The 27784-nt window shown below is 45.4% G+C and overlaps 1 protein-coding gene across 1 annotated transcript in view; it reads left to right on the top strand.

Annotated features, from left to right (window-relative positions):
• The window catches only part of LOC144807264 (phospholipase A2 inhibitor and Ly6/PLAUR domain-containing protein-like), a 63412-nt gene that overhangs the window by 9996 nt on the left and 25632 nt on the right, over nt 1-27784 (top strand). Inside the window, exons 2-3 of the mRNA XM_078673110.1 lie at nt 3417-3533; nt 4728-4883. Of these exons, the coding sequence (XP_078529236.1) occupies nt 3417-3533; nt 4728-4883 (273 nt within the window). The remainder of the gene's footprint in view (nt 1-3416; nt 3534-4727; nt 4884-27784) is intronic.

The following is a 27784-nucleotide window of genomic DNA, read 5'->3' as shown; positions in this document are numbered from 1 at the left end:
TTAGTCTGGAATTTTCCCCGAATAACGGTTTTTCAGGCACTGTCGTATATCGCCCCCGGGACCCTCTAAACAGTTCCACAATCACCTTCCGCCCATTTTAGCTGAACGAGTCAGAACCGCCTCGAACTATACTCTGTTAGGGGACCTTAATTTCCATTTTGATGTCGCCCTGGACCATACTGCTATGTCACTTGCAGATGATCTAGCTGCATTACAGTTAGTCCAACGAGTGAAGGCACCTACCCACATTAAAGGTCACTTACTGGATCCTGTGTTCAGTAATTGTACAGAGCTTGTGGTGGGGTTGCCAATCCCCCTCCCATGGACTGACCACCTATTAGTGCCCTTCACCTGGACTATACTTAAGCCAGTCCTTCTTAGACCCATCGTAAGGAAGGCTAGAAGTTGGGCCCGACTATCAGTTGAATCCTGGTCTAGCAAACTCGGGATTGACCAGCCCTCTTATAATGAGGACCCATGTGTGGCCAATCAGGAATATGAAGACTGGATTGCACAGTCCCTCGAGGCCACCCTACCACTAAGTAAAATCACATTGAAACGCTCTAAAAAAAACGCCCCCTGGTACTCAGAGGCCCTTAGGGAAAAGAAACGCCACTGCAGGAAAATAGAAAGACGGTGGCGCTTAGGCTACTCATTGGATGATAAAGCCCAATATAGAGAGGCAATTAAATCCTATAAAGCTGAGGTCAAATCAGCCAAATCTATGTACTTCTCTGATAAAATCATGCGAGCTAAGTCCAAGCCCAAGGAAATCTTTCAAATAGTGAAGAATTTGACTAAACTTCCCTCTCCTAATAGGCATTTGAATAAATCTACAGCCCACTGCAATGACTTGGCAGAATTCTTCCACCAGAAAGTTATTCAAATGTATTCTTCTTTTCCCTCTATAGCCCCAGTGCCCACAGCCCAGGGTCAGACAAACTTGGGGGATATTCCATCTCAATCCCTGATAACTCTAGATCACTTTCCACCACTAGACCCTGAATCCTTAGATTCTATAGCCCGCAAGGTAAAATCTGGGTCTCCATGCGATCCAGCACCCCCAGAAGTCATGATGTTGGCACCGCAGGTTATTTTACCGATCATCTTGAACCTCCTGAATGCCTCCATCACCTCCTGTACCGTTCCTCCTGCTTGGAAGCGGGCCATGGTGCGTGCTTTGTTAAAAAAAAAATCTGGACCCCGGTGACTTCAGTAGCTACCGTCCGATCCCTCTGCTCCCCTGGGTGAGCAAAATTCTCGAGAGGCACATCAATACCCACCTGGTGCACTTCCTCGAGAATAACCAGCTGTTAGATGCCACCCAGACAGGCCTTAGACCCAGACATGGGACGGAGACCGCTCTGCTGATAGTCACCGAGAAAACAAGAAAGATCCTGGATCAAGGGGGATCAGTGGCAGTGATCCTCCTTGACCTAAGCGCGGCATTCGACACGGTCAGCCACGACACCTTGCTGAGCCGTCTTTCGAATGTCGGAATAACTGGCGGAGCATGGCTATGGCTCAAATCTTTTCTGAGCGACAGGTCCTTTAAAATTTTTGATGGAGACACAGTATCCACAAGCAGGCCACTGAGGTGTGGAGTCCCGCAGGGCTCATCCCTAAGCCCTGCGCTTTTTAACATCTACATGAGACCACTGGCTGAGGTTGCCTGTCCGTTTGGCATTAAGATCATTTCTTACGCGGATGACACTCAGCTAGTGGTCTTCCTGGCGCAGGAGCTGGGTTCACCATCCTCAGGTGGGCTGGCAAAATGCTTAGAGGAGGTAAAGGGATGGATGACTTCTTCTTCCCTTAAGTTCAATGCGGACAAAACAGAGCTGATGCTCTTGGGTCCCACAAACCCCACTCTTTTCAACTCCTTGTGGCCCCCGTGTCTTGGTACCCCTCCAACACCCAAGGACAATATAAAGAGCCTTGGGGTTTGGCTGGACAAAGCCCTATCTTTTAACACCCAGGCTACAAAACTCTCGGCTACCTGCTTTGGTCTCCTTAGGGTGTTGAAGGAAGTTCTCCCTCTTTTGCCTGTGGAGGCAAAGCAGGTGGCCATTCAGGGTTGGATTGAGTCCCGTTTGGACTTTAACAACGTCCTCTATCTTGGTGCCCCGGATTATACATTGCGCAAGCTTCAGATTGTGCAAAACTGTGCGGCTCGCACATTGCTCCAGCTACCGCGCAGACTGTCCGGGACCTAATAACACAGTATCAACCTAGCAGAAATCTTCGTTCCAGCCAGGCATGTATGGCTATAGTCCCCAGAATAAAAAAGACAAGGGCTGGCGGCAGGATGTTCACTCACAATGCCGCCAAGCTATGGAACTCACTTCCTTTTCAACTCAGGTCCAACCCCAATCTCTCCTCTTTTCGGAAAGAGCTGAAGACCTTTCTTTTTAATGTTCCACACTAACTACTTAGCGATTCCTCTTTCTTAAGCAATTTTATAACTGGCCGCTAGCGCTTGGACGCCTCAGGGCAGCAATCGCGCTCTACAAATTTACATTTCATTTTATTTCATTTCATTTCAAAAAACAATTTAAAAACACAGGGCAGCCTTGAAGAAAGGGAATTTCTCTTAACTCTTTAGATTCAGGCAGCTTCCTTCCTCAGCTACAGCAATGGTGTTTTAATTTTCCCTCCACAAATCTGTTGACATGAAAACTCCTCCCCTTCCACTCTGCCAGTGCAATGAGTCCAACCAGAGTTCAAGAGTAATTTAAATCCACTGAAGCAGCATCTGTGTTTAAAAGCAAGAAAAGTCACTAATCTCTTAACCAACTGACTGTTTCCTGACAGAATGAGTTGTGAGGCTCAGATGAAGGAAAGACCAGGCTTCAGGACTGCATTGAAGAACTGAGTTTAACTGTAATTACTCATGTGGAAAATAACCTCAAATGTATGTTGCTGTTGTCTCATTCATGTTGCTTTTCTTCAGTCTCCTTGAGCCTCTCCTGACAGCTGTGTGGAAAATTCTCCCCTCTGGAGTCTCAAAGCTCTACCCTGAGGTGGCCATGTCAGTCGGTGGCCAGACTCCCTATCTATCCCTTTGAGTGTTTTTATCGGTCTCTTTCTGTCTCAATCTATTACAATCTTCATTCTGCCTCCGATTGTGCTCATCTCTCCCTACAAACCCTTTTGTGTTTCCATGACTTCACTTTTCTATCATCCAAACAACTGGAATTCTCTGATACATTTCCTATTTTTTGTTTTATTTTGTACCACTGAACAATAGAACTTCCTTGGGTTCTCCTTATTCCTAAAACATTTCCACAGGAATAGTAAATGGGCCCGCTCTAAGGCTAAATCATCTATACTTGTTTTTCACCCTTATTTCTCTCTGTTTGAATGAAATGCTCAATTATGCTCAGATTTCTAGATTGATTTTCTTTTTCCAGCAGATTGCCTAATGTGCGAGCGGTGTCTTGCTACCGGCACCAGCCAATGCTCAGGTATCTTCAAGCAATGCCCTCCCGATGTCACTCACTGCATCAAAGGGCTGGAGAACAACACCGTTGGTAAGTGCCACATATCTGTTCCGTGACTCAATCCTCAACATTCTGGCCAGTGCTTAATTTGTAAAATAATAGGTGCCAGGGCCTGGGATATTTCTTAGGAGGCCACTGCAGCGTGCACCGCCTGCAGTCCTTGTCAACTATGCCAGATACCAGTACAAATGGCACACCTACAGGAATGAAGAAATGAATGAATGAATACTGAGATTTCTTGAGTGCCTGGCAATTCCATGGAGTGTTCTGGCCTGAGTGGAATGTAAGAGGGCGAAGGAAGAGGGGACTAGATATACAAGAGCCAACATGCCATTAAAGACCTAAATGTATGACAATTTGGACTATACTAGCTGAACCAAAGCTGTAAGAAAGGCCTGAGCTAGCACCTTGCTGTTAATAGTTTATAAATCCTATATTGATCTGGTAAACACTTTGCTCCTGTCTATTTTTAAGAACAGAAAGAGAGAGCCACCATGTGGTGGATTGTTACAAATATATATCACAGCCATGAGAGGAGGGCCAAGCACCAGCACAAATGAAGAACGTATTGTTGCCATCTACGGGCTGGTTGTAACATGCCTCCATGACCTCCAGAATGCCCTTCTATTGTATCCACATGGTAGCAAATGATTGGGGAACATTTACTGGCTGACCTACATTCCTTGCTTGCTGCGCCACCGGATCTATAATTCACTAATGAGGCCTAATAATGGTGTAATAGATTTGTGGTTTCTTGTGTTCCCTTCTAGAGAATGCCTTGCCTGGTAGTTCCAGATGGATTGTTCTCATGGGTATTAGGTTAGTACTGATTTGCATAAGACAGGCTTTTGTATGGAGTGGCACAGTTGGCAAAAAATGATAGGTTGGAAATCTACCCGGAGCTATTGAAAATGGGTTTTAACTGTGCAAAAAGTTGTAAAAATATGTGAGTTGAAAATTAGTGAAAGACGAGAAATCATTGTGGTAGAACAGGTAATGCGTGTCACCCCATTTAAAAAAACAAATCAGGAGGGATATTTTTCTCTACTTAAAAAATATATTTGGAGGATAAAAACTGAAATAAAGATATTAGTACACGTTAAACGCTTATTTTTTCTTGGTTTGGCTGTTTCACCCAGGCTCCTTTAAGGTAACCATGTCTGCTCAGGAACTCATACTGAGTTTTGTTTTTTGTTTAATCAAAACATGCATTTGTGCCAACAGGGGGTTATCCTATTCTAACTGCATACAAGGACTGTCTCGATGCTGCTGAACAAGCCGCCTGTGGAAGAGAGTTCTCCTTACAAAACACGTTGATGTCGTACCGGGTCAGTAGAGTATGCTGTGACTCCGACTTGTGCAACACAGGAGATCTGGAAGGTATGTACGAGAGTTTGTACTGACTCTGACATCCATTACACAATCAATGTGCAGGGTATATGCAGTCTGTGACTCCGACATCTGTAACAGAGGAGTTGTGTATGGTTAAGTACAGTTGGTGACTTTGAAAACTGTAGCACAGGGGGTGTATTAGGTACATGCAGTCTGTGACTTCCACGTCTGTAATGGAGTGGATGGGAAGGGTACATACAGTGTGACTCTGACATCTGTAATTGAGAGTTGATGCAGGTTACATGGAGTCTGTGAATCCCATATATGTAACTCAGGTGGCATGCATGGCAGTGCACATCTGTAATAGGGGGTACAAAAGGGGACAGAAGGGATGTTCAGAGTATGTTCAGTCTCTGACTATGACATCTTCGATGGAGGGGATGTGCAAGGTAAATTCAGTCTGTGGCTTCCATATCTGGACCTCAGGGGGTGTGCAAGGTATGTGCAGTCTGTGACTCCATCATCTGTAACAGAGAGTATGTGTAGGGTACAATGAGTGTGAATCCCACATCTGTAACTCAGGGGGTATGCAGGGCATGTGCAGTCCATGACTATAACATCTGTACCCCAGGGGTTGTGCAGTGTATGTTCTGTAACAGAGGGGCGTGCAGGGCACATACACTCTGTAACTCTGGCATGTGTAGCATCAGGGATATGCAGGGGATGTGCAGTCTGTGACTCCAATATTTATAACATGGGGGACATGCAGGGGAGTTAGAGTCTATGAATTCAACATCTGTAACTGAGAGATTGTGCCACCTGTGACAACTTTACAAGAGTGGATGTTTAGAGTATGTACAGTCCATGACACTGCCACCTGTAAAAGAGGGGTTGTGCAGGGCACATGCACTCTGTGATTCTGTCACCTGTAACTGAGGGATGTGCAGAGTACATGCAGCGTGTGACTGACGTTGTGACCTAAGGGAATTCAAGGTTTGTACAGTGTGATACTTCTGTGACATAGAGTATAAGGAAGGATTGTATAGACTGTGTCTCTGACTCCAGTAACAGAGGGGATGGGCAGCATATGTACTCAGAAAGTGGCACCACTTCTCACCACTAATCTTCAGTACTCTAAATCATTTTTCCTTGCCCTAACTCTTAAACCCAAAATCAAGAGCACCCACACCTCTGATGGATGTAAAGGAAAGAACAACATGGAGCCCATAATATCGACTTTCATATAGATTGACTCCATAAAATGTCATATCAGGGTAAGCATATATAGGGAAGTAAAGATTGTGAGAGAGTACCCTTCCTAACAACATCCTTGTTGCCATCAAACATGTTCTCAAAGGTATGGGCCAGAGATAAAGTTTTTTCAAATGTAGATTTTTCTTAACCGTGAGTAAAAGGTTACTTGCCCTCCTCGACTATTTTTCTCCCACAATAAAGTAAACATTCATCAGTGGGTACTGGTCCCCACATTAAGTGTACATAGGAAGATCTCTTATTGAGAAACATGCACCTCAAAAAAAAGGAAATATAGACAATTTTTTGGGACAAGGGGAAACAAGATACAAGCGTCCCCAGGCTTGATCATAGGACCAGTTGCTATAATCCCGAAAAGGCCCCTTAAAGGACCAAAACAGTGGCAGCTCATCAATGAGGTTTTCTGGTCCCTAAACCGCCATCTGTGAGCCACCAATAGTGCCGCTCACTTCTGGTCAGACTCCTATTTATTTATTGCTAGCAGTGCCCATGAGAACACAACTTTCATGAACACTGACGAAGCACAGGTCTGCCCCCTTGGCCTTTCCAGTCTCCTGATTACGGGAGTGATCCAGCGGCGTACCAACAACAGATATTCCACTACCATATACTCACCTGGGCCCATAAACATGCTTTTAAATTGAGTAAACCGCTGGAGTCAAAGTTTATGTTTTCACAATTTAACATTAGTTATTTCTTATTTCTAACTAACCTGTCACCGATCAAAAAGTTCATTTCTCTGCTTGATGGACCATTGGTTGAACAAATTGATGGTGATAATGAACACAATATTACATTTTCTATACCATCAATCAAATAACCACAGACTCAGTGTAAGTTTAAATCTTCATCTAAGTTAAATAGGTGTGAACCACTTCAAAAACACAATACAATCACCCTTTTTCATAGGAGAGAAAAACAGTTAAATCATCAAACAACATTTTTATGAACTTACTCAATGGACAGTGTCTAAGGAAAAGGAGAGGATAGAGAGAAAAGAACATCTAAATCATCTAAATCATGAAAAATATAATTACCAAGAATGGAGTGAAAGCCAACTCCCAGGCCAAAGGAATGGTAAGAGTCCCCTGGGATAGATCAGGTGACAAAGGCTTCAGGACAGGATAGTTACCTCTCTAAGATACGGACAACAGCATTGCACCGCTCTCTGACACTCTCTTCCTTCTCGAGATTATTCCACGATCTTCTTTCTATTTCAATTAGTTATGATAATAGGTTCTGCATTTGGTTCTTCATCAGCTTCTCAAAGCATCTCTCCCTCAGCTTTCGGTTCTCTCATCTCTCGTTCCAGCAGTTCTGACTAACTAACTAAGACTACCTCAATTACACCTTTTGTTCTACATGTTCCACCCATTTATGTTTCAATATCGTAAAAATTCTAAATCAAATTAGTCAGGCAAGGGGGGAGATCATCACTTGATGCTCACATATCACTTTATTCCATTAAATAATTGTTCGCAAACCCATCCCTTAATTATTATTCACAACTTTTGTTCCCATCCGCATTCACATTGCATCTACAACAATTGGTAAAAAATGCGACATGTGAATCCTTTCACTGTAACTTTTCACCGCTTGTTCTCAGGTTCAAGCATCCTGAGACCTTTTCCATCTCCCGAACTTAGTGTCATCATTTGGGATTAGCTTTCAATGTCCATGCACGAATATCACGTGGTTCAGCCCACTCCAGCCTTACATGAGAGGCCCAAATATGCCCCAGTGATAAGGTCAGAAAGACATATATTACTTTGAAAAATAAATGTTTCACTATATACCACCCATTTCTACTCTATTCCCCTTTACTTTTTTTAAACGTTCCCCGCATTAACATTAGTACAATTGCATGATTTCATTTCAAGCAAGCAGATGCCATGGACACGAGTCTTCAAGACTCCATTGCCTTTTGCTCTTGCTCAAGAATTTCCCTCCAAGCATTAATACGTCTTACCACGTAGATGCAGTTGACGCAAGGCCAGAAAAGATTTCCCCGTTAAAAGAAGTTTAGTCCTTCGTTCATGTTATTAGTGTTAGCAAACACATAAACATGCTTCACTAAACTGCATATTTATGTGGTGCGCATTAGTTTTACATGAAACTGTTTATAATACTTGTTAAGTTAAAGGAGCAGATTTGTCTATGAGTCCTTGCTCTATCAAGAGGAGGAAGGAGATGAGCCACAAGTCATCTACTGAATGAGGCTTCACTATGTAGACAAAAGCTCGGAGTGAGTATAGATGAGGGACGTAACCATATTACAGTCCACTCACACAGGCACAATCCATTTTATTTAGCAGACATGCTGTGCATAACTCAGGTTAACCAGAATATCTGCTATAATGGAGCTTTCAAGCACTGAGTAAAGTACCCCTAAAACAGATGAACAGAGACACAGGACAGCAGGAGTGAGATCCAGCACTTTTGGAAGATGGAGGGATGCTTGTGGCAAGTCTTCTGCTCTGTCTGGCTCCTTGTTCCTGGTGTATGAATCATGCATTGCTAAGTGAGTGTACTGTGGAGGATTCCTATCCTGCTGCTACAATGAGTCACCAAGGGAGGAATCAACAGAAGAAAGAAAAGTTGTTGTTTTGTGCATTTTTGAGAGTGAGTGTGTGAGAGTGTATGTGTGACAGAAAGTGATTGTGTTCATATATATGTGTGTGTGTGTGTGTGGAGGAGTGACAATCACTAAGAGTAGGCATCTGAGTGGGTTTATGAGTGTGACTGTGGATGAATATGAATGGGAATCAACAAGGGTGAGTGTGGGGAACAACCATTACAACGCGGGTTTTACCACGCGTTGCTTTTACATCGCATGTATTACAACGCATGTGATGTTACAACGCGTGGTAAAACCACGCATACAATTACATCGCATATACCATTACATCGCATGCGCTTTTACAACGCATGCGATGTAATGTGTAATGGCGGCGGCGGCGGGGGCGGCTATTCACAACGACGTGAACTCAGCAGGAAGGAGGAAGCAGGATCGGTAGGCGACGTTGGAGAGGAGACAGGTAAGGTGTTTTTCGCATGGGGTGGGGGTTACTTATGTAGGGTTTAGGGCAGTTTTAAAGTAGTGTGGTAATGTTTGTTTGTGTTTTTTTTAAAACGTTTTAGTGTGTGTTGTGGTGTTGTGTTTATTTAGTGTAGTGTATTAGGGAGGGTAGTGTAGTGTTTATGTAGTGTAGGGATTTAGGATTTAGGGTAGTGTAGAGTTGTAGTGTATGTTTATTGTAGTGTATTAGGGTTTAGGGTAGTGTAGGGGTGGGAGTAGTGTGGGTAGCGTAGTAGTGTTTTAGGGTTTAGGCTCGTGTAGGGGTGGGAGTAGTGTGGTAGCGTAGTAGTGTTTTGGGTTTAGGGTAGTGTAGGGGTGGGAGTAGTGTGGGTAGCGTAGTAGTGTTTTAGGGTTTAGGGTAGTGTAAGGGTGGGAGTAGTGTGGGTAGCGTAGTAGTGTTTTAGGGTTTAGGGTAGTGTAGGGGTGGGAGTAGTGTGGGTAGCGTAGTAGTGTTTAAGGGTTTAGGGTAGTGTAGGGGTGGGAGTAGTGTGGGTAGCGTAGTAGTGTTTTAGGGTTTAGGGTAGTGTAAGGGTGGGAGTAGTGTGGGTAGCGTAGTACTGTTTTAGGGTTTAGGGTAGTGTAGGGGTGGGAGTAGTGTGGGTAGCGTAGTAGTGTTTTAGGGTTTAGGGTAGTGTAAGGGTGGGAGTAGTGTGGGTAGCGTAGTAGTGTTTTAGGGTTTAGGGTAGTGTAAGGGTGGGAGTAGTGTGGGTAGCGTAGTAGTGTTTTAGGGTTTAGGGTAGTGTAAGGGTGGGAGTAGTGTGGGTAGCGTAGTCGTGTTTTAGGGTTTAGGGTAGTGTAGGGGTGGGAGTAGTGTGGGTAGCGTAGTAGTGTTTTAGGGTTTAGGGTAGTGTAGGGGTGGGAGTAGTGTGGGTAGCGTAGTAGTGTTTTAGGGTTTAGGGTAGTGTAAGGGTGGGAGTAGTGTGGGTAACGTAGTAGTGTTTTAGGGTTTAGGGTAGTGTAGGGGTGGGAGTAGTGTGGGTAGCGTAGTAGTGGTTTAGGGTAGTGTAGGGGTGGGAGTAGTGTGGGTAGCGTAGTAGTGTTTTAGGGTTTAGGGTAGTGTTGGGGTGGGAGTAGTGTGGGCAGCGTAGTAGTGTTTTAGGGTTTAGGGTAGTGTAAGGGTGGGAGTAGTGTGGGTAACGTAGTAGTGTTTTAGGGTTTAGGGTAGTGTAGGGGTGGGAGTAGTGTGGGTAGCGTAGTAGTGGTTTTGGGTAGTGTAAGGGTGGGAGTAGTGTGGGTAGTGTAGTAGTGTGGTAGTGTTTTTGGGTTGGGGTAGTGTAAGGGTGGGAGTAGTTTGTTGTGTAGGTGTAGGGATAGAGATGTAACTTACCTTGCATACTTTTACCATAAGTATAGCTTTACCACGCATGCCTTTGCGTTGTAATGGCATGCGTGGTAAAAGCATACTCGTGGTAAAAGTATGCGATGTAATGGCATGCGATGTCATTGTCATCACGTTGTAATACCCGCGTTGTAATAGTATGCGTGGTATTAGAATGCGATGTAATGACATAGATCCGTGAGTGTATATGTGAGTGATTCTGATTGAGAGTGAGTAATTAAAAATGAAGCTGAGTAGCAAAGTGGAAGTGGGAGAGTGAGTGGCTGGGGAGAGTGCACACATGAACGTCAGGGAGGGTGTGTGGATTTAGTGAGTGATGATAAGTGAATGAGGGATAAAGAGAGAACATATGAAAGAGTGACTTTGTGTGGAGTGTCTGCGTGAATGAATGAGAATCTGTGAGTATGAGGGCACATGTCTAGCAAGGATTCATGGTTTGTTCTTAACCAAAGCTTCCATCCCCACAAGTACTGACTGCATTTTTCTACACTCACACAAGCTAGCATTTCTTTCTCTATACCCGAATACCTCATTTCCACTTCCTTCATTCTCCTTGCTACAAATCCAACTGTAACTTCATTCTCTCCAACCATTTGTGATAGAGCTACCACAATACCATTTGAACTGCCATCAACTGTAACATACGTCTCACAGCCCTCAACATATGCTTAGAGTGCAGGAACTGTTATTGTGCAGTGTTTGATCTGGACAGTTTAAGATCCAAATACAATCTGCACCTTTCCTTGAGAGACTCCTGAAACATGCTGTAAGGCCTGCACAATTTCAAATAGGCTTTACACACAACGCACAAACCCCAATAAATTAACATAGTTGTTCTGTATCTATTGGATGGGGTGCTTTAATAATGCATTCCATAATGCTGGGTTTGGGTTTGACCCCATCCTTTTAAAAAGGAGGTGCCCTAAATATTAAATTGTGTTCACGCCAAATAACACTTATCCTATTCTTCTGCAAGGTCACTAAAGTCTCTTCCAACACTTTATTGTGTCTCTCTCAGCAGGCACAAGAATGTTGTCTTTGAAGACAGCTAAATTAGGAATATCATTCGGCATCCTAGTCATAACCCTTTTGCAATATTGATGCCACTGAGACTAGTCCAAATGATTGTAAAACTGGGATGCCCCAACAGGTGTGACAAAAGCTGTTGAGTGAACAGAATGTCTGTTCTGTGCTACCTGATGGTACGTTGCTCAAAGATCCAATTTCGAGAACCATTTGAAGTGACCTACTGCTGTAATCAGATCATCAATTTATGGTAGAGGGTAGCTTTCAACCCTGATTGTATTGTTGAGAGATATTAGATCCACACAAGCACAAATTGCCTATTTTTTACTTTACTAGAATATAGGTGACAACAGTGGTGTAGAATCCACGTTTTCAATATCTTTCTCCTGAATGCACTTCAACATCTAAGTCAACTCACTCCTAATGCTATGCAATGCATTGCGGTACTTTGAATTGAATCTACATACTATTTGATACTAAATCAATTTATGATGTGAACCGCTCAAACTCACAGTAACTTGCCAACATTTTTAAAGCTGTCACTTAAACGTCAATTGATTAATTATTCCAGACCTTTGCAAATAAAATGCAAAAAAAAATGTGTTTGTGAACAACAAGATAAACTTTTCTTTCAAAATATACACTCAGTTGCAAATTGAAAATCATTAATTTCTTTATTGTCCACATCAGTGTATTCTGGTAAATGGCCAAATACATTTTGACCTTCAGTTCCCAGATAGTAATAAAGTAAACTTAATGTCCTATCCGCTTTAAATTTCATACCATCTGTTTCACCTCAGTATGCATTTAAAGATTGATGGCAAAATTGCCATTTTACTGGTGGCTCACCTGGTTCCTGTAAGAAAGGGCTAGGTAGAATAACAGTTTGCATTATAACCAATCTAATAATATACCACGAAATATTAGAGCACCCTTGCACAGAAATAAAGCACATCAAATGACTCACAAGGAAAAGCAAAAAAGAAAATGTATCAAATATTTTTTTTTATAGCAACCTTGCCAATCACTGTTGTCACATGTAGTATACTGATTTTGTGCAAGTCCTTTTCAGAAAAGGTTGCCAATTTCTGTTGACGCATGTAAATATCAAGTTAAATGAATGTTAAGCTTTTGCCAAAATGAAATACTGAGCATATCATCAGAGATTTGATCTTAGCTGGTGTCCATAGCGCCAAACAACTGATTTAAAAAATGTAGACTGCCTCCACTGTGTGCTCAAAATGGCCACAGCCTGTTTCCCTTGTTTACGTGACAAAAGTTAGGACATCATTGCGGTGCTGGTCGGACTCTCATCCAACGGGCCGGGTTTCACACATGCTGTATTACAGTACTTGAGAACCAACACATGTGATGAGATCCCCAGAAGTGGATGCAAACCTCAAGCCATTTCCGTGAGTTAAAAAACTATTTGAATGCTTTTAATGTACGTATCACTGATACAATACACTGTCAATTGATGCCGGAACGCAAATCATGCCAACTTAAGATGGCCGCCATCAAACATGGTGTGCATGAATATCCACAGACCTTGTTTTGGAATTGGTGCATCAACACGCTGTGACCGCACCCAGAAACAGGCCCACACACTGGCAGCATGCACTAGTTCTAGTAACTCCGCTGCACAAAAGACCATCCATGCTCCACCAGCAGCTCTCTCAGCATAATTAATGCACTCCAATGGTGAGCCAATAGTCAAAGACTCCTCAGGCTGAAACAATGGCACTTCACCAATCAGGCAATGAGCATTACTATTAGGCCAAATGGGTTAAAAGGCCGCTTTATTGGAGAGGTAAGCATTTTCATGTGTTACAATAATGGAAACAAAGGCTTCACTAATACATAGACATATTCTATCGCCCCCAACCTTAAACAATTCCCCACAACAAACTTCCCCAACATTGTCCTAACTAAGCCTCCCCCCAACCCCTATCTTTCGACCCTTGCCGTCCTCCTGCCTCATTCCTCGCTGCCCTGTTTTCCTCTATCCGATGATAGTCTGAATGCCCCTAACCCTTCCTGCCTGTCTCGATCTCCTCAAATTCTGCCACCTGTCCAAGTGACCAAGAGATAATAAATATTCTATATTGAAACCTTCTCCTAGAAAATGATGAACATCTCTAATACAAGATTTTTAGGGTGGGTGGGAGGGACAAAAGTCAGTCAAGCGTGCCTCCTTCAACCTCTTGCTTCTGACTGAACTGGCGTTATGGTATGTTTGTGTATGTATAGAGCACATGGCTGACCTAGCAACAAGGTGTCCCAGCGCTAGATTTAAAAAAGGCAAGACCAGCAGGGGAAGACTAACCTAGACAGAGAATAGACAGGTATTCATGGCCCTTCTGTAGGCCCAGTGGTCATGGATACACCTGTTAGATAAAGGCAGAGAGTTCCTTAGGCTGTTGGCTTTTGAATAGAAGGAGCGCCCATCGGCTCTTCCTCTTCTCACCCGGAGCACATTGGCTAAGTGGAGGTCCACTGAGTGCAAGGCACTAGAAGGTGCATAGGGGTGAAACAAGTTAGCAAAGATGGTGGTGCCAGAGCTTGTGTGGATTTTATGAGAAATAAATAGTGCCTTTAAGTGAATTGTATGCTCCTCTGGGAGTTACTGCTGTCAGTGAATAAAACCAGAGATAGAGCAATGCATCGGACGAGAAAAAAGAAGCAGTGCTGTAGCATTTTGGGCTAGCTGGAGCCTTTTGTTTACTGTCTTATTAGACCCAAGAAGCAAAGCATTGCAGTAGTCCGGCCTAGACAAAATTTTGGACTGAATGATCATCTAACGCGAATCAGAGTCAAAGAGTTCCAGAATTGTTTTAGGGCTCGTAAGGCCTTGTAAGAGTTCAAAACAGATGCCTGCTACTGATTTTACCTGAGATTCAAAGGACAGGGTACTGTCTATCCAGACTCCCAAGTTCTTGACCGCAGGTGTAGGCTGCAGGATAGTCCTAGAGTGGGAGGCCTCTAGTGGTTGACCCATAGGTAAGTATCTCTCCCCAGGAGAAGAATTTCAGATTCATTCAAGTTTAAATGAAGGAAATTGGCAACCATCCACTCGAAGATGACAACCAAGTCTTCTTGAAATTAGTAGATGTCTGTGTAGAGTGGTTGTCAGCGTAGGATACCAGGGTGATATTGTGAGATTTTGCAACCAAAGCCAAAGGAAGGATGTGGATATTGAAGAGAGTGGGGCTCAATGAAGAGCCCTGCGGGACCCCATAGAATAGCATTTGACTCTGGGAGTGTTCAGTTCAGTTCAGTTCAAGTTTATTGTATGATTAATTAAAATAGCCCAAAAATGTAATATCTTTGCATTCACTGTTAAAACCAGACTGCATTAAATAATATCCTGTTGATTACACGTGTAGGTATTTTACCAACGCATAAAATATTGAAAATACAATGATTAAAATTGAGTCCAACATCCATAACACCTAACCAGTTAAATTCTTAATATGTTTTACTTTGAGTCCATTTATTGCACAACTGGCTCCGCAGGGCCCATGCCCTGTCGGTCACACCTCTCTGATTTCCTCCTGATCAGCTAGACGTAAAAGTTTTCTTACTTCTACCAGGTATTTTACTCCTCGGCAGGCCAGAATTATGGAGGAACAGTCCAGCCAGCGTATTACGGCTTGCCTACACGTGCGGATGTTCAGTTCTTTAAAAATAGCTTTTAAGTACTGTCTCCTCAGAGCCCTAACTGCTGAACCTACGTATAGAAGATGGATTAGGGATTCCTTTTGATAGCCACACAGGCGACACGGTGATGTTTGTTTAGATTGTTTCCAGGACGTCTGTAGGTCTTTCGAATCGTGCAAGCCCATCCTGTAGTCTATGAAACTCTTTTTTAAATGCCGGCTAAAGTAAGATGTTAAATATACTTGCGGTTTTAATAATTTGTAAGATGAGACTCTGGGAGTGGTAGGGCAGGGAGATGTCTTGGAAAGATCTGTCAGAAAGGAAGGAACTGAACCAGTAAAGAGATTTACCACCGTTACTAATCTCCTGCAACCGGTGCAACATGATCTTACGAGAGACAGTATTGAATCTGCGCTTAGTTCAAGCAGAGGATATGCCTTCATCCAGTGAGACACGTAGAAGCTCTATGACTACCAACAGAGCATATTCCGTGATGTGCAGGGGTCTAATACCGTTTTTGGAGGTATCTGAAATAGAGCTGGAATCCAGAAACTGGGCTTGAGTGGCACTGATATGATATTCCATAAAATAAGCAAAAAAAGGAAGCAGAGAACTAGGGCATAGTTTTCATGCTTAGAAGTGTCTAGAGCTGTTTTTTAAGCAATGGAAAAACTTTTGCATGTCTCCACAATTCCGGATCCGAGGCTGATGACAAAAACAGATACATCAATTTCAGACAATTAGGAAGCAGACAATCCTGAAACTTTAGAAAAGGTCGGGTCTGAGAGGGTCATCAGGGCAAACGGTGAAGGGTGTCTTAAGGACAGCACTGAACGTGAGTGCCAATTCTTGCTATCAGGACCAAAATTGTGGTAAACGCACTCTACTTTCCCAATGAAATACTTGGCCATTTCTTCACACTAAGCGTTAGTCGATATAATGTGTTTTCCAGCTAATGAGGGTTTCATTGTGCCCTTTAGAAGAGAAAATGTTGTTTTAGTAGGGTTGCTGCTAGTTTATATTTTGTTTGCAAAACGATCCACCCTTGCCTTATGCTTCAGTTTATGATAAGCCGTAATGGTGTCAATGTAGCATGTTTGGCTTCGAGTTCATTTGAGCATCTCCAAGCTCATTCTAGCACCCCACAGTTTTTTTAGCTAGGGTCAAGGACTCCTCAAACTAAAGATTGGCCTTAGGTCTTTTAGAATGAGTCAGCTTAGCAGGATGGCACCTGTCTTGAGTGATCCAGTCCAGGAAGGAGCTATTAGCTGCCTCCCTGTAGGAAGAACATTTGGGACTCTGAGTGCCAAGAATCAAGCTTCTGCCAACGGCATTCAATCGAAGGAGTATGATGTTACTGTAAATTAGTGCCTTCAAGACTTATAGATATAGAAATAAGAAAGTGCTCAGTCCAAGTCATAGGGAGTGGGGTGTGGACCTTTAGGAAGGGAACATTAGAAAAAACAGGGTCCTGAAGGTGTCAAGCCAGATATGCGGTGCCTGAAACCAATTAAGTGAATTGACATGCTAACATGTCCCTTAAGAAACTGTAGATATCGGTGTCTAGGTTCAATTCAAGATAAAGGTTCAAATGACCTACAATATTAAAATTTGCTGTTTTTACTAACAGGGTGGTAACCACAGTCGTCAGAGTCACCCAATAATGCTTCCAAGTCCTGGCTTCTTCTGCATCTGCCTTCATTCTTCAGCTGAATGAAAGTAGCCCTCGCTTTGCTGATTAGAAAAAATGTGAGAGGAAACAATCAAGGTGGACTGTGGTCCTCATTTCTAAGTCTTCTGTGGGTTGTCCTCCATGGACTATCTTGCAGTTCATTCCCTCATAAGAGGCCCCGAAGATTCCTGACTGGTAGGCCACTGGATTCAAGCTAGCCTGGCTGATGACGAATGATACTCCAAAACCAATCCCAGGAAGCTTGTTTCCGGTCCAGGGCTGTCCTGGCTTGGCAGATCGGGCTGGACTGTTCCCATGAAGAGAGGGGTCAAGACTGATAGCATATGGCTGGTCTATATTGAAATGGTGTGGCGTACAAAAAAACAATTAATTAAACCCAGACCTTTGACTGAGGCTTAATATTTGATTACTTCAGCATTCTGTCCATTATCTGTTCTTTTTGGATTTGGAAGTGTGAAGGGTATGCCCAGACATGGGTCTCGTGCTCACTGAAGCACCAGATTCAAGCTATCCTGGCTGATGATAGGTGATACTCCAAAACCAATCCCAGGATTCTTGTTTCCGGTCCAGCGCAGTCCTGGCTTGTCAGTTCGGGCTGGACTGTTCCAATGAAGAGAGGGGTCAAGACTGGTAGCATATTGCTGGGTCTAAACTGGAATGTTGTGGCATAAAAAACAATGCATTCAACCGAGATCTGTGACTGGAGGTAAATATTTGATTTGCTCAGGATTCCGTCCGTCATCTGCTCTTTTTGCATTTGTTACCCTAAGTGGGTAGGGTATGCCAAGGCATTGGTCCCAAGCTCACTATGCCACTGGATTCAATTCAGCCTGGATGATAAGGGGTGATGCTTTAAAACCGGTCCCAGGATACTTGTTTCTTTTCCAGGTAGGACCTGGCTTAGCAGTTTGCTATTGACTGTTCCCAAGAGGAACAGGTTCAAGACTGATTTGCATATGGCTGTGTCTAGACTGGGGAGGCATGGTGAGCAAAATGACAATAGATTGCACCCAGATCCCTTTACTGGGGGTGAATTTTGGATTTGCTCTGCACTCCGTCCATCATCTGTGTGTCTTTTGCTTTCTCACTCTAAGTGCACTGGGTATGACCAGACATGAGACCTGGGCTCACTGTGCCACTAGATTCAAGATAGCCTGGCTGATGAGGTGTGATGCCCCAAAACTAGTCCCACAATGCTTGTTTCCAGTCCTGGGAGGAACTGGCTTTGCAGTTCTGGCTGGACTGTTCCAATGAGGATCACGGTCAAGACTGATTTGCATATGGCTGGATCCAAACTAGGGTGGCTTCGTGAGCAAAAGAACAATGGATTCAACCCAGATCTCTTGACTGGAGATGAGTAGTTAAAATGTGTCTGCACTCTGTCCATCAACTTGTTGTGGTTGCGGTGTTTAATTGGACCCAGTATCTCCTGGAAGTTTAATGTCACTGTTTATTCGATCATCTCTTAAAGACTTTCTCCTGGCTCTCTCTCATCCTCTTGTTCTTGCAGGACTTGAAACCTTTTATTGAGGGTGACTGAGGGTGACTGAGTATTCCGTTAATTTCCGTACATTTTTGAGGAGGGTGGTGTTATATCTCTGGCATTGTTTTTTTTGTGCCTTCCATGCTTTCCTCAGCTTTACTTTTATCCTGACTATGACCAGGTAACGGTTCACTGCAGCACCCGCTTCTCCCACTACTCTCACAACCTGCAGGGACCTCTGGAACCTTTTGGCAGTGCAGACATTTTCAATCTGATTCTCTATTAAATGTTCTGGTGACATCCCTGTTGCCTTGTTGCCTTGTGTATTTCTCTTCTTCATCATCCTGGACATGCCCCAAAAGGTGGGCAAGGGTCAACAAATGATTGCTGGATACAGTCTGGTAAAAAACTGACCTGAGAAATATGGATCAATTGGGGAATAACCTTCCCTAGTCTGACTGCCAGGATTTTGGCTAAAATAGTACATTCTACATGAATCAACTAGATCGGGCGGTACTTAATACAGTTCAGGGTGCCTTTATCCTCTTTGGGAATGAGAGCGAGTGCTGCCTTATTGTGAGAATCGTGGCCTATGGCCACCCTAAACACTTGTGTACAGAGGGGGCAGTGTTGCCTTTCCTGTATTGTAACATTCTCGAGGGAAGCCATCCTCACCTGGGGATTTACAGGTGGATAGGGATGATATGGCCTCCACCACTTTCTTCTCTGTAATATTACCTTACCCACAAGATACACCCGTCCATTTGCCACGAAGAAAGGTAGGCAAAGTGGTAAAAGGATATCATTTAACTTTGGCTGCAGAGGTGATAAATCGATGAGTAAAACTCTGAAAACTGGTTCACTATATCTAGGGGGTTCTAAGGGGGGCACCCCTGCCTGCGATATCTTGAGATATTGGTCTGCTAATTGGACAATGATGTCTCCATCCTCTACCAGGAAGTTGGACCAGAGAGGACAAAACTTCCTTGGACTGAGCACAGAGGCTCTGACACAGGAAAACAAAGGCAAATGTGATATAAATATTGGGGCCCTGACCCCAGGACTTTAGAACTCTTTTGGACTCAGAAACCTGCCAAAAGAAAGAGCTGGAGAAGTTGTGAGGAGGAACTATGTGTGCTTTACTGTGTTGACCTCCAGTTATTGCTTCTGTGTTGGGCAAAGGAAGAACTGGACTGAACTTTCTGCAACTTCTTTGTTTGAGTTTCTCCAAGGGTTTGAGTTGGAGCTTGCCTCCTGTTCAAGAAGTCCCAGGAACCGCAAAGACTTGGCCTTCCTCTGGGTACCGTCTCTGGGACCACGTGTCTGTGTTGCCAGAGAGGGAAACCGCAGTCTCCCACCACCACCAAGACTGACATTGGTTCCATTACCTGAAGGGACCACAGAGAGCATTGCTGCACTGTGCACCACAACCCTGGTCTCACCGACGAGGACGGCTAGAGCTGCCACTTTTACAGTGGGCTGTGGGCACTGCACTTTGCACTGCCTCACTTCACTCTGCAACTCTGATCTCACCAAGGATGCTGTTGTCATCTGACATTGCTGCTGTGGTCTGCACCGTGGTCTGGGGGCACCGTTAGTAAGCTACATTAAGCACTGCCACGTCTCATCCCCATCGATGGCTGTTTAATACACTGCTGCATTTTGCACTGTGAACTACGACACACACTGCCCACTTTACAGCGCAGCTCTGGTCTCACCAGAACCACTGGATGACTGCCACTGAACCACTGCCTGTCAACTGCGGGCACCGCAATCCACACCACTCCACTACACACCACAGCCTTGCCGACTGCCGCCATTTGCCTGCAACGCCATGGTCAGCCAGAACAAAAGGTACTGTTTAGAATTATTCTGACCCTGATACCAGTCTGCACCAACGCAGTCAACCGAAACTGTTGGATTTGGTTGTTTTCAGCACCACGATAGCACCGGACAGAACTACTGACATCAAGGAACTGCAGTTTTAAGGTTATTCTTGCAAAATGCATATTTTTAGTATTGTATTATTTATCATTTTGGTCTTGTTTTACACAGATACATACTGGATATTTTTATAAACTGGTATGATGTGTTTTCACTGTATTACTGTATGTTATGTGCACATGCTTTACACACTGCTTCTGAGATCAGCCTGACTGCTTATGCCATGCTACCAAGGGGGTGAGCAGGGGTTATTCCAGTAGTGCATCACCCTTATCCTGACTAGGAAGAAGGTTACCTAATTTGACAGTGTAACAACCTGCCAACTTCTAACATTATTTGTCTTGGGTATGCAACTGTATGGTAAGCAAACATCCCACCATTTTCTACCTCTCACAGTGGTGTTGCATGAGTTTCTGGAGCCTAGTTACTACTTTCAAGGTAAGTGGTTTGTTAGGTCATATTGAACTTTTAATAGTCTGCATTACAGTCATTGTTTCCTTTAAGGTGCACGCCCAAGTCCGCAATGCTGTGGGTGTGTGGCGCGACACACATCCCCAAAGTACCCTCACCTCACCACTTTTAAAAGGCGAGCAGCGCAAAAAACTGCAATTTCCAGATTGCAGAGGTGGCAGCCTGTGGGAACAAGGAGGGAGCACTTGCCTAATGTCTGGGCTGCAGGGTGATTTATTGCTAGGTGTGACATTATATATAAAGCAATAGTGGCCAGAAAGAGCAAATCATTCTATTTCTTAGTATTTGTTTCACATTTCACTACCCAGTAACAGCTTTCAAATCAACCAACCAATACACACTATTAGAGGTCTAATATGAGTTATTGACATTAAAATACATTCACAAAGTGAGATTTGCAATAGGTAGAAGGTTGTAGGCTCGCGCTCTATTGTCAACAGTAATGAATAGAACTTATTAGGGCTGCTACTAGGGATAATAATGACGTCGTATCAATCGTAATAAATAATGTAGTAAAACCACATTAACAAATTGCATCCTATGTATCCCGAGCAAAATCAAATTATAAACAAAACAACTGTCAAATAAGACATCATGTTCCAAATTAGGTGTCAATCTTCTTCTTTAATTATTTAAATAATTTTAATTTTGGTTTTTGCTCAGTTTCTTTTGAGTCTTTCTTTGCACTTCTTGTCTTCTTTTTTCAAATGAAACAAAAACATTTTTTTGGTAACTTTTGGTTTATTCGAATATGGTGTATTCACATTGGGTGTGTTGATTGAATCTGTTACCTTGACACATAGGTGAAATCTATATTTGAATGCTCCTGTCTTTTGAGGTTACATGTTTGTCACGGGGCTGAGAACAAAACTTGTCTCTTCTGAATTGCTTTTTTTAAATATGTTTTATATGACATATTTAGTTTGTAACTGTTGTTTTTGTTATACATTCTAGCCCTGATGAAGTCTAAATGCATAAACTGCTATAATTAGACGAAACACGTGTTGGCTAGCAATCAAAGAGATGCTGTAACGAACATTAAAGAAGAATATACCTAATTTGAAACATGATGTCTTATTTGACAGTTGTTTTGTATATAATTTGATTTTGCTCGGGATACATTGCATACAAAGTGAGATTTGTTTCCAATCCCAGAGTGTCCCAAATACGCTTACAAGTGGAAGCACAAACCATTTGTCTCCGAGCCATGGAGTTTCTATCATCAGCACTTCTCCTCCCTTTTCCACAAGAGCAGTTCAAGCAAGAATGGCAAAATATTCCAGTATGCACATGTTTTCTACATAATTATAGCTTTGACATATTTGCCATATAATACATCATCTGCTACATAATCTGATGATTTTAAGTAATACATTGTTTGTAGCTCAAACGGATCAAACGTTACTAAAAAATGCTACTTGTGTTTCTGTGAAGCGGATGGCCCTTTGCAAAAGTTGACTGATCACCTTTGTCACTGCTGCGTTTGAATGTTACACTGGTACTAATAAGGTAAAATCTTTGCAGATACTACATTATGCTGCAGCCTTTTTTTGCTTCTTAATTTAGTTAACACTGCAGCATAATGATGTCCTCTATTTCTGCATAATACCAGTGGGTCCAAAGCAGGCAGCACGTGTCAAAAGTGCTTGTGCATGAAGCAGAGAGACCTTGAATTTTGTGAACTTAGTTTGGTGTGTGTGCAAATCCTGCATTGCCGAGTTACAGAAACTATTGTTGAAACAAGGCCAACGGATTAACCAATGGGTGAGGCGGCCTTGCCTCAAGGGCAGGGCCGGCTTTAGCGATGGTGGAGCCCTGAGCGACAGTGTTTGTTGGTGCCCCTCATTGACTCCCTCTACCACTGATTCCCTCACTATCACCCTTAAACAGTGCCCCTGAAGTCTCAATTACCATGCCCTGGATCAGATTAATTTAACTTGATTTACAGCACCACTGATACCAGTGTAGGGTGTCAGAGCACTGTACATCACCCTCATTACACAGAGACAATCATATGTGTGTAAATCTCTACATAGGAAATGTCACATAAGACAAAGGACTACAAGGTGTAGGAGTCTCATGACATCCATACAAGTAGGCAGTGTAGTTTAATAGTGATTGGTCTGGAGAAAACCAAACTCTGAATTTAGAGCATAAAACCATGATTGGGGGTTCTCTTTCATAATCAGAATTGATTTCTATTCAAATGAACACCTTTTGCAACATTAGGCTAATCAGAGGGTTAATAGCTCACTGTTCTATGTTAGGCTTTTGACTTATAAACTGCAAGTAACAAAAGAATCTCACTGATGAAAGCAGTAAACCACTGACCTATTTACATGTGCACTTTGTGATCTGGATGGTACATGTTCCTTGCATCAGGCAAATAGGCCCTATGTGCTACCTTTCCATGAGCCAAAACTTCCACTTGTCAAAACTCTGTCTCTCTAGGCAGAACATTAATCACCAGAGTTATCATGACACTCTTATTGTTGCCTACAATTGCTAGAGGCCAGGAAGGAGTCAGCAAGTGCTTTTAGAAACTTAATATACTTGCAAGCTTGATACCCCACCCGAAGTCAGATCCGGTGTGATCGCACCGCCCTAGAGCCACCCTCTTCAAGGGTCGTGTGACATCAGTAACAGAGTCACTGTCCCGCTAAGGTGTGCTTCAGTATGGATTGTGATTGTCAGGCATCTAAGGTTAACCCACACTTGCCACCGCTAGGGTCCACTTGCTGGTACTAAGACACCAGGGCTTCCAAGGTCAAGAGGGTCTTCTAAGATCAAGTAAGGACAAGTTGTCCCTCTGGAGAGTGGTCCGGTGTACTGATCATGAAGGCTGAAACTAGTTCCCCTGTTTCAATTTCGGCAGCTCTGACCATAGTACCACATCCTCTCCTCCACCGAACACCATACTGCCCCCCTGAGAGAAACTTACACTGCCTTCAGCTACAACACAATTGTGCCCCGATATAAACACCAAGATGCTACTCAATTCAAACTATGCATTAGACGAGAGTAATATGCTGCCTAAAAAAAAGTAACATCCTGGAAAAAGCAAACACCCATAGGTAATGTAAGTTTAAGTAAAGCAAGTAAAATGTAAGCAGGAACAACATGGTTACCTTAATGCTTTTACACTCATTATTCAAAAATCAGTGAGTGCTTTTGCAAGGGGAAGAGCAGAAGTGGACACTGTCCTTGTCTACTCTGGGTAAGAAGGAAGAGACAGAGTCATTTTCCTTCTCTAACCACCCCACCCCGAAATGCCATGAATGCTGAGCCTTATCTGTGGGCCTTGGCTATTTCTGCCTTCCCAGGACATGCGTTTAAAAAAAACAGAAGGGCGTGGCCAAGATGGCGGCGGAGTAGGACGCGTTTTTGTCCCCTCCGGCGCCAGGCCTACACAGCGTTGTTTAGCGGGGGCCCCCGGAGCCCTCTCGAGCGGCGGATTGCTCCGGAGACTGAGCGCAGCGGTGGCCGGCGGAGGTGCGACCCTCAGCGGAGCAGGAGCCGCCAGCGCGGTACCGTGACCGGCAGAGGTGCCTGGGCCGGTGCGGCGCCGAGAGCTGGGTCGCGGAGGAGCGGAGCTGGAGTGAGCTGGGGGCGGCGGCCGGCGAGTCTGCCTGGCGCTGCAGTGTGGAGCCGCCGGGAGACATCAGCGGCGGGGGGACGCCTGCTCGGCGGAGCTGCGTTCCCAGATCCCCGGGCGGGGGCGGAGCCTAACGTCCGCGACGCCCGAAGCCAGAGCACGGCGAGCGGCCAACTCGAGGTCGCGGCTTGCGGCCTAGCGCCGGGGGCGGTTGGCGCTGCCCCGAGTGTCACACAACCGGGTGGAGTCTGGGCCCGTGCCTTGAGGTGGGTCTGGGCTCTGGCCCTGGAGGAATACAGGCGGCGCAGGAGGCTTATGCGGTGACCCAGCGGGAGCAAAGTGGCAGGAGGGATAATCCTTGGCTGATCCCCTGACCACGTGGAGACCTGAGACGTGGCGACCTGACACTCAGAGGGGAGTGACGCTGCAAGGGAGTGCCGACACCGGTCTCAAGTAAGCGCGGCCTTCACCACTGCCTTTGGGGGGTCGAGGAGTCGGACATCAGGACATTTGCTGCGGGGGGAGCCATTTGGCGCTATAGCGGAGGCAGGTGCGGCGAGCTGGGTTCCCCTCCCCCCTCCTACCTCCAACGCTGGCTCAGGACTCTTGCTGAGGCATACGGACAAGGGGACTCGGACTGTCGAATGGTAGCGAGAGGGCCTCAGTGGACTGCGATTGATCCCCTAGTCTTTGGCCTACCCGGCGACATTGTGACTGGACCACCGCTTCATCCCAGACGGTCAAGGTAGGAACTGACGCTGAGAACTTGCCTCTACTGGACCGGACCTACACAATCTATCGCACCGGACTGAAGCTGCTTCTGGTGCTCTGGGCGAGAGCCAGGGGAGGTTAGCGAGAGCTTGGTTAACGTTCCCCCTGGTGACGGAGGGGCACCGGTCGTGGTGTCTCCCGGGAACTCAAGGAGGGCTGCAATGGCTACCGTTTTGCGCAAGAAGACCGGTAAGGATAACCAACCGAAGAATTCTCAGCAACCGCCATCACCTGGCCCGAGTTCCTCTCCGAGGCGGTCGGATGACGAGGCTCCAGTTACTAAAGCTTTCATGACTGACCTCTTTAAATCTATCAAAGACGATATATCGGAACTCCGGGCGCAACTGGCATCCGATCTTCGAGAAGTGCGGAGGGACGTCGATGCAGTGGGGGAGAGAGTAGCCACGCTAGAGGATCACGATCTCAGCATGACAAACGACGTCCATCAACTGCAACAGGATGTGCTGAGACTCACTGAACAAAACTTGGACTTGCAATCCCATGCGGAGGATTTGGAGAACCGCTCTCGAAGAAATAACATTCGCATTCGAGCGGTTCCATGGGATGGTGAGGCGGGTGATCTGCGGGGCTATGTGCAGGACCACTTCCAACTTCGAGGGCGGGCAGTCCGTCCCCGAGACGACGACATCGATCCTCCTCCTGGCACAGAGTGGGGTCAGCATCGAGCCGCGGACGGCCCGACCGGGCGGCCAGCTTACAGGAAAGGGGGGATGCGGTGGCCTCCGTTGCATCGGCGACACTGACGGCGTCACAGCAGAGCTCCGGAGCGGCCTGAATTGTGGGCTGCGACTGAAGGCGCCAGAGGGGGCTTCTGCTCTGCGGTTCCGTGGGTATGCAGGTACTTTGTGAGAAGACACCCCGGACCGAGGCCCTGGGAGTCCCGGAAGGAGTCTCCCATCCCCTTCCCAGTGACTACATGGTGCGCTGCACTGATCTGGGACTACTCGTTGAGACTGCTAAGTATTTCTGTTTGTTTTTGACCTGGGGGTTTGTTGAGGGGTTTGTTAAGGGGGGGATAGAATCAGGGGGTGTTGTGGGGGCCTGTGGGGAAGGGGTTGGGGGGGTTGGGGAGTGGTGGTGCCTGGTATGGATGTATGGCGTGCTTTATCTCTCTGAGGTTAGAATCTCAGGGCTCTGGCTTGTCGGACCTTCTGGGGAGCTTCATGGTTGGATGTTTGCTGTTCCCAGTCATGAAGTACGGGATTCTAAATGTGATGGGGAGCGAGGTGGAGTCTTGGTGGTGAAGGGTCGGTCGGACCCGGTACCTTTGATTGCCAAAAAGGGGGGGACGGGGAGGCACCTGCATTGATTGGCCTGGGGTGGAGGTTGGAGTTCCCTTATGCCGCTTAGTGTTGGGACATGGAATGTCAAGGGTCTTAACTCCCGGCAGAAGCGCCAAAAAGTGTGGAAATACCTTATTGATCACCATCTGGATATTGTGGGACTCCAGGAGACCCACCTGGCACGTAAGGACGAGCTTCGGCTACGCCATAGGCACTTCCCATTGATTTACAGGGCCTGTGCCTCCACCAAACATAGAGGAGTAGCGCTTCTTTTCCGAGCATCTCTGCACTTTCAACCCTTGGGGATTAGCGGCGACAAGGAGGGGCGGTGGCTTATAATCAAGGGGGTGCTTGGTGGAGTGTCATGTACGTTTGTTGTGGTGTGTGTCCCCAACTCGGGGCAGAATGCTTTTCTACGTGACCTGTTGGACAGGGTGGGGGACTTTGCGGAGGGCCTTGTGGTACTGATGGGTGATTTCAACATGGTTTGGGATGGAGTCCTCGACAGCTCGCGGGCGCAGAGGGCGGGGGCGGGAGTTTTTTCTGCTGAGTCTCAGAGTACGATTGGGGATTTTGGTTTGATTGACAGCTGGAGATTTCTGCACCCCCAGTCGCGCGATTACACATTCTTCTCCCATGTCCACCACTCCTACTCCAGGCTTGATCATATTTTTGTAAGCCAGGCACTCCGAGGGGATATAAGGGATGCAAGCATTTTTCCTCTGTCTGTCTCGGACCACAGCTTGTTGGTACTGGGGCTGCGATGGCCATCTGGGGGGGACGGTGTGAAAACCTGGTATTTTCCGCCTGCACTCGTCAGGGACGATACCTCTTGCAAGGCCTTACGCAGGGCGATAGGGGAGTTTCGGTCTCTCAACCCGGCGTCGGATACCTCCCTCTTTAACACCTGGGATGCGTGCAAGGCTTCGATAAGGGGCACGTGCCTTCACCTCAACGCCAACCTCAATCGGCTGAGGCGGAAGGAACGGGAGGACCTGGAATCGGAGCTGGCTGCCTTGGAGCAGGCCCACAAAGATAACCCGTCTAGGCTTACCCTGAGACCATTGACTGCAGTCAGGGGTAAGTTGAAGGCCCACTATGCCAACCGGGCGGAGTTCACCCTGCTCCGACTTCGGCGCACCTCCTACTCCCTGGGAAATAAGATAGGTAAACATCTGGCACGCCAATTGCGAGATAAACGGGAAAGGGAATATATAGGGGGCATCCTGGACTCTTCAGGAATTTTTCGCCACAGCGATGCAGACAAGGCTGGTCTCTTTGGCCGGTTTTATGAGGCTCTTTACAGGAGTGA

Source organism: Lissotriton helveticus, chromosome 1_2 (assembly GCF_964261635.1).
Source record: "Lissotriton helveticus chromosome 1_2, aLisHel1.1, whole genome shotgun sequence".
NCBI lineage: Eukaryota > Metazoa > Chordata > Amphibia > Caudata > Salamandridae > Lissotriton > Lissotriton helveticus.
The sequence above is the reverse complement of the archived record's forward strand: the minus strand, read 5'-3'. Positions and strand labels throughout refer to the sequence as shown.